The sequence below is a fragment of the Labrus mixtus genome, chromosome 23 (assembly GCF_963584025.1).
Source record: "Labrus mixtus chromosome 23, fLabMix1.1, whole genome shotgun sequence".
NCBI lineage: Eukaryota > Metazoa > Chordata > Actinopteri > Labriformes > Labridae > Labrus > Labrus mixtus.
The window spans coordinates 21,390,926-21,398,425 of NC_083634.1; the positions used below are offsets into that span (position 1 = coordinate 21,390,926).

The 7,500-nt window shown below is 42.4% G+C and overlaps 2 protein-coding genes across 2 annotated transcripts in view; one reads left to right on the forward strand and one right to left on the reverse strand.

Annotated features, from left to right (window-relative positions):
• The window catches only part of LOC132958961 (uncharacterized abhydrolase domain-containing protein DDB_G0269086-like), an 11,563-nt gene extending 9,159 nt beyond the window's left edge, over nt 1–2,404 (reverse strand). The window contains exon 1 of the mRNA XM_061032037.1: nt 2,339–2,404. Coding sequence (XP_060888020.1) covers nt 2,339–2,404 — 66 coding nt within the window. The remainder of the gene's footprint in view (nt 1–2,338) is intronic.
• Nucleotides 2,405–2,722: 318 nt separating this feature from the next.
• The window catches only part of LOC132958116 (aminoacyl tRNA synthase complex-interacting multifunctional protein 1-like), a 5,981-nt gene continuing 1,203 nt past the window's right edge, over nt 2,723–7,500 (forward strand). The window contains exons 1-5 of the mRNA XM_061030740.1: nt 2,723–2,860; nt 5,736–5,830; nt 6,054–6,167; nt 7,000–7,128; nt 7,219–7,418. Coding sequence (XP_060886723.1) covers nt 2,829–2,860; nt 5,736–5,830; nt 6,054–6,167; nt 7,000–7,128; nt 7,219–7,418 — 570 coding nt within the window. The 5' untranslated portion in view covers nt 2,723–2,828. The remainder of the gene's footprint in view (nt 2,861–5,735; nt 5,831–6,053; nt 6,168–6,999; nt 7,129–7,218; nt 7,419–7,500) is intronic.

A 7,500-nucleotide genomic window follows, 5' to 3' on the forward strand; every position in this document is an offset into this window, starting at 1 on the left:
CCTTTTCAAACAGTCCCCTCCTCCACCTTTTCAAACAGCCCCCTCCATCTTTTCAAACAGTCCTCCTCCACCTTTTCAAACAGTCCCCTCCTCCACCTTTTCAAACAGTCCCCTCCTCCATCTTTTCAAACAGTCCCCTCCTCCACCTTTTCAAACAGTCCCCCTCCTCCACCTTTTCAAACAGTCCCCTCCTCCATCTTTTCAAACAGTCCTCCTCCATGTTTTCAAACAGCCCCCTCCTCCACCTTTTCAAACAGTCCCCTCCTCCATCTTTTCAAACAGTCCTCCTCCACCTTTTCAAACAGCCCCCTCCTCCACCTTTTCAAACAGTCCCCTCCTCCATCTTTTCAAACAGTCCTCCTCCATCTTTTCAAACAGCCCCCTCCTCCACCTTTTCAAACAGTCCCCTCCTCCATCTTTTCAAACAGTCCTCCTCCACCTTTTCAAACAGTCCCCTCCTCCACCTTTTCAAACAGTCCCCTCCTCCATCTTTTCAAACAGTCCTCCTCCACCTTTTCAAACAGTCCCCTCCTCCATCTTTTCAAACAGTCCCCTCCTCCATCTTTACAAACAGTCCCCTCCTCCACCTTTTCAAACAGTCCCCCTCCTCCACCTTTTCAAACAGTCCCCTCCTCCACCTTTTCAAACAGTCCCCTCCTCCATCTTTTCAAACAGTCCCCTCCTCCACCTTTTCAAACAGTCCTCCTCCACCTTTTCAAACAGTCCCCTCCTCCATCTTTTCAAACAGTCCCCTCCTCCACCTTTTCAAACAGTCCCCTCCTCCATCTTTTCAAACAGTCCTCCTCCATCTTTTCAAACAGTCCTCCTCCATCTTTTCAAACAGCCCCCTCCTCCACCTTTTTAAACAGTCCCCTCCTCCATCTTTTCAAACAGTCCTCCTCCACCTTTTCAAACAGTCCCCTCCTCCACCTTTTCAAACAGTCCCCTCCTCCACCTTTTCAAACAGTCTCCTCCTCCACCTTTACAAACAGTCCCCTCCTCCACCTTTTCAAACAGTCCCCTCCTCCACCTTTTCTAACAGTCCCCTCCTCCACCTTTTCAAACAGTCCCCTCCTCCATCTTTTCAAACAGTCCTCCTCCACCTTTTCAAACAGTCCCCTCCTCCACCTTTTCAAACAGTCCCCTCCTCCATCTTTTCAAACAGTCCTCCTCCACCTTTTCAAACAGTCCCCTCCTCCATCTTTTCAAACAGTCCCCTCCTCCACCTTTTCAAACAGTCCCCCTCCTCCACCTTTTCAAACAGTCCCCTCCTCCATCTTTTCAAACAGTCCCCTCCTCCATCTTTTCAAGCAGTCCTCCTCCACCTTTTCAAACAGTCCCCTCCTCCATCTTTTCAAACAGTCCCCTCCTCCACCTTTTCAAACAGTCCTCCTCCACCTTTTCAAACAGTCCCCTCCTCCATCTTTTCAAACAGTCCCCTCCTCCACCTTTTCAAACAGTCCCCTCCTCCATCTTTTCAAACAGTCCTCCTCCATCTTTTCAAACAGTCCTCCTCCATCTTTTCAAACAGCCCCCTCCTCCACCTTTTTAAACAGTCCCCTCCTCCATCTTTTCAAACAGTCCTCCTCCACCTTTTCAAACAGTCCCCTCCTCCACCTTTTCAAACAGTCCCCTCCTCCACCTTTTCAAACAGTCTCCTCCTCCACCTTTTCAAACAGTCTCCTCCTCCACCTTTACAAACAGTCCCCTCCTCCACCTTTTCAAACAGTCCCCTCCTCCACCTTTTCTAACAGTCCCCTCCTCCACCTTTTCTAACAGTCCCCTTCTCCACCTTTTCAAACAGTCCCCCTGTGGTCTAAATGAAACATCTGTTCTGTGCTTTGATCAAAATATAACATGAATCAAGCACCAGAGGAGGTTTGTGACCCTGTATAAACCAGCTCTCTCAGAACGCTCCGTTTTGGTGTGTGTGTCTCTTTAAATGTAATGACCCCCCCCCCCCCCCCTCAGTTTCCCCGTAGACATCACTCCTCTGTAGAGAGAATAAAAATGGCAGACCTGCGCAAAAGTTTTGTTCTAGTCTGGGGGTGGAGTCCATGGGTGGAGATACCAGGGGAGGGGAGGGGATTTTATTTTACCAGAATCCCACTGTGACATCACAAGGAGAGCACATTAGAAACAGAGCTTCTCTGTGTTGTAAGACTTATGCAGACCACAAACAAAGGACTGGATGGTTTATTTCACATGTTGTGGGTCAGTAGACTCTCAGGTTATAAAGATATATGTTCAGAAACTTGAAGAAGTTTTCATAATGTCCCCTTTAATACACAGAGACCAGAAGTAGACCCTTAATCACAAGAACACTAAAGAAACAAACCATCCTGACGTCTCTAGAGACAAACATGGCCGACTTGTAAACATTGAAGTGACACAGCTGTTCCATCCCGTCGTCATCACAGCTCCAGAATGTGAATCAGAGGATCTGAAGAGAAAACCAGATTCATTCTCCTCTCCTCCTAAAGTCACATCATTCACACATCGGAACATTCTGTAAAGTGTTTTTGTCAGCGAGTTATGTTTGAAAAAAAGACCAAAAGATAATTCATAATAATAATAATAATAATAATAATAATACATGAGACTTTTCTTAATACTCAAAGGAGAACAAAACTATTTGATATATTTAGAAGAAGAAGATATTCTTCATGGATCCTTTGAGGATCAGTTTAACTCTGTGTTATTGAGACATGCTGAAGCGGGGGTCGTTTGACCTCCTGGAGACAGAAGCAAACAGCTGACAGAGTTTCAGCTGACGACCGACTTGGAGCTTTCTGCCTCCGACCGTCCGACAGACAACATCGTCCAACATGGAGAACAGCGACCACACATTCAACCCCAGGTACAAACCAACATGCCTCTTCTTCTGAGCTTTTCTTCATTTTTCTACAAACTTATCCTCCTCCTTTACTTCACACATCTCGTAGTGATACATGGAGGTGATATGGAGACTGACAGTCCTTGCAGAGGACATTTAAAGGTTAAATTTGAGGTAAAAGTCGGATTTGAGCGTCTTCATAAACCTGACCTACATGTTTACATACGATTATAAAAGACAGGAACTCTCTTTATCTTCACTTTTTGCAGCTTTTTCTTTCCTTTTCTTGACTAAATCGTTTTTTATTTTTAGGTTTTCTTCAAGGCAAAACAAAAGGAAGTATTTATGTTCTTCTCATTAAATAGAAAGTCAGAAACGAGAAGATTTCATACAATTTAATGTTTAGAAAAGAGTTTCCTGTTTCTGTGCATCGTTTGTTGCTAACAGGATTATCTGACACTGATAAATATTTATCCCTCCCATAGTGATGTTTACCTTAAAGTAGTCATTTTCCAGTTTCTGTTAAAGTGTTTTAATGGACTCTTGGTGACATTTTTTCATCCCAACCTTTATAAAATGTGGTGAATATAGTTTTTCACTTGTAGTTTTTAGACTGTCAAACTTTTACCAGAGTGAGTACTTCTTTCAACACTGTTGTTGTAGCAGCTGATGTTATTAATAGCAGGAGGCAGGACTGCAGCTGTCTCTCTCTGCGTTTCATTGGTTGACCATTTGCTGCGTGTGTGTGTGTGTGTGTGTGTGTGTGTGTGTGTGTGTGTGTGTGTGTGTGTGTCTGTGTGTGTGTGAGTGTGTGTGTGTGTGTGCGTCTGTGTGTGTGTGTGTGTGTGTGTGTGTGTGTGTGCGTCTGCTTGTTTAGATGACAATGTGAGGACACAATCCTATTAAACATTTTGGGGACCCAACTATTATTTTGGGAAAAACATCAGAAGCAATATTCTTATTTAGTTTTAAAGATAGGGATCATAATCTGTATAACATTACATTTATTTATCCAATGTAGGGACTTCAAACTATTCAGACGATGGAGATTTAAAAAAACGACCCTGATAAGGACAGTCATTTTTTAACAAGATTTTCTTGTTACGGTATTTCCCTTTAAATTGAGCCATTGTGCTTCATCACGTCGATAAGCAGCATAGACGTTTAAGTTTATAATGCATGAACTCAAGACCCATCTGGGGACAAGAACTAGGTCGAAAACAAGGACAAGAAATGTTCCTTAACGGTTTTCAAAGCAGTTTAAGTGTCTTAAAGGGAATTGTCCTTTAACAGTGAAAAAGATAAGTGTGGAAGTGTCGAGTGTATTTGTGTATGTAAATGTTAACCAGGCCTTACGGGCGCGTCCGTAGCTTTCTGTTTGTCATTATGTAAATATGTGGTTTCTGTCTCTCTCTGTGGCTGTGGACCTTTAAAGGTTTACAAATTAAGTTCCTTCATCACAGATTAAATCAATCCAAAGTTCTTTCATTTTAATGAATTAGCACAGTATAGATGTTTTAGGTGTTTATTTGAGCAAACATTCTGGCTCAACAAGCGGTAACACTAAAGTCATAATCTGTCATGCATATTAACTAGGAGTCTTGATATTCAAGCTAACAGCTGACTGTTTTAATTCTCCAGTCGATCATATATTTAAAACTAGAAATGCTTTGAAGCAGATTAAGACAACAAGATTCATTTAGTTTTTGTTTTTGCTACAGAAGTGAGATCACAAACTTCCCCTTCTCAATTATTTCTGACATTTCTCACAGTCTGCGTGTGCGCCCCTCTGGCCATGAGAAAGTCATCCTCTAAGATATCATCTATAAAAATATCTGATCAGTATATTGGTGACATCACTGATTTGAATATAACATCAGATCAACATGTCATTTCACCTCATGGGATTAGTTGATAAACAGAAACCTCAAAGACTTGTGACATCTTTTAACTGTCATGGTGGTGATTCTAGACTCTGTTGGGGCCCAGGGCAAAAACAAAATGGAGGGGCCCCTCCACCTTAATGTCATTAATAATCAGACACCAACAAAAAAAAGTCAACATGTGAACATTTTTCACATATTCACATTAGTATAATTTTAAAATATAAAAATAAAGAACATTAAAAACATTTATAGTCCATCTGTGACTTTCATTACCAAACTAAGGCTTTCACAGAATAACAGTCAGAATATCATTGTAGTACCAAATAGCGCCACAAGGTGTTGCCTCTGTTGTCTTTTGAGTTGTGATAGAGAAACTCTCTGTCATCTGACTGTCATCTTGCATGTTTGTTAGACCGTGATCAGCTATCCTGGGACTTCTGTTAATCGCTACCTGCCGCTAGCTTCTCCACCTGTACCAGCCAGTGTGACACTCAGCAGCACAACAACCCTGAGTGCTGTCGACGGGGCCTTCTTAGGGAGCTTTCCTACTATAAGTGCAAACTTTGCACATTTTGAGCAACTGCTGTGGTTTAAAGATTGTCAGCCATATGAGGCCCTCTACTGGCCTGGGGCCCCAAGCAGTCGCCTGTCCTGCGTTTTGACAAGCAGCGCCTCTGGTTATACATAAAACACCAGTAAAACCAGTAAAACCAGTCCAAACCTGGCAGAGACTTGCTTGAACTGGACTTAGCTGTGATCTGAGCGTATCTCCATCAACTTGAGACCTTCCTAAATGTGTCCCAGTTGAGACCCTACTTGGACTTATGGCTCTTCAAGAACAACCTGAACTTGTTCCCATTGACTTTTTCGATACATTGCACAAGTTTCAAACACATTTAATGGTTATTTCCTCTGAATGGATGGAAAGACTGGAGTGAGCGACGGATAATTTGTGGGCTTCCTGTAAAAAATGACTCAGTTTTTTATGCATCTCTTGTTTTTCCCTCTCGTAGCCTGGCAGCAGCTCTCATGAAGTTCGACCCAGAGGATGGCGAGCAGATCGTTGAGTATTTTAATACTCACGTCCTGCTGAGCAGAGAGAAAGCACGTAAGAGGAAGTGCATGTGGAAAACTTAACACCATCAAGTCGATATGAAATTACAATACTATAGAATTAGATATGGTATGATGCCATAGAAAGAAAGAAGAAAGTCAAGAAACGTTTTTTAAACACTTTAACTAAAATAGAAAACAGTTGAATAATATTCAAGGTGGCACTGTGCCCCTTGTGGACGAGATGAAAACTACACGTGTGTTTTGTGTGTGTTTAGTGTTGCAGGCGTCAGTCAGAGATCAGAAGAAGCTGCTGGTGGAAAACGGCAAACTGAAGAACGACATCCAACAGCTGAGAGTTCAACTTCAGGACAAACAGAGGAGACGCACAGGTTTGAACTTCTATATTTCTCAGGACGCTCAGAGACATAATCTCAAGCTTTAAGTTTAAAACCTCAAACACAACTTTCAAGACACGAAAAACAGACTGAATGTCTAAGAATGATAGTTTTTCCTTTTCAGACATTTCCTCTGCTTCCGTAAAATGTTACAGCTTTTCAAAATGTCCTCCCTTTGTATCTAAAGCCTGGTACACACCCGACACATGATGACCACTCGTGACAGATTTAACAGTTTTGTTCTTATAGCGTGTGGAGATCAATTAGATGACCAACTCAGCAAATCACACACTTACAGATGAATTCACCAACAACCAGAGTCTCTAATCTCAGAACTCGTCATCATGCGACGTAAAATGCCACTTAAGAGTTACATGACAGTCAAGCTAAACGTGGCTAGCTGTTAGCTACCTCATACAACGGTACGACTCGTTTCCTTGTCAGTGAGATTGTGGGATTTTTACAGGACATGTTGTTGCCACAAATGAAGTTGGTCCATCATTTTCCACCTAACTTTATGCTTCCTGTTTGTTGTATGATTTCTTTCCGAAATGTCGTGTAAAACGAAACCTGGTCCTCACAAAGATAGAAAAGCAAACATGCAGACACACACAAGCAACTGTTGTTGATTTTCTTTCCCTCTGAGCCGCTTCAGTGTCAGCTGTGGTCAGATTTAAATAACAGATTATCAGAGTGTCTTCCTTTAATCTAATAAAAACTATTAAGTCAAAGTTAGGTTTGAACAATTAGATTCAATTCCTGCGTTTATTTTCTAAAAGTCGACAACAGCAAAAGAAAAATCTGTTCTTTTTGAAATCTCTTTCAGCCAAGGCTTTGCTCGCCCCGGCTCCACCTCCTGTCGGGGCATCAGCAGCTGTTCCAACTAACCCCCCTCCTTCCTCCTCACATGATCGGAGAGATAGACAGAACAGGAGGAGGCGAGGAGAGAGGAAAGGTGAGACGATGACAGAAGGAAATATCAGACAGTAGAAAAATATAAACGAAAAAGAGAAGAAAGGAGCGCCTGGCTGTTTTTCTCTTTCAGCTCGTCCGAACTCTGGCGCTCTCTCTTTGGAGGCGGAGCCTTGCATAGATCCGTCACGACTGGACCTGCGGGTTGGACGGATTGTCAGCATCCGTCGCCACCGGTTGGCTGAAACAATGTCGGTCCAGGAAGTAGACGTGGGAGAAAGCACCCCCCGCACTGTCATCAGCAAACTCGAAGAGACAACCGACTTCGAGGAGGTAACACACATAGTTACTTTCTATTTAAAGATTTGATTAAGTTTATATTTGAACATATAAAACATTTTTATAAAAAGATAAG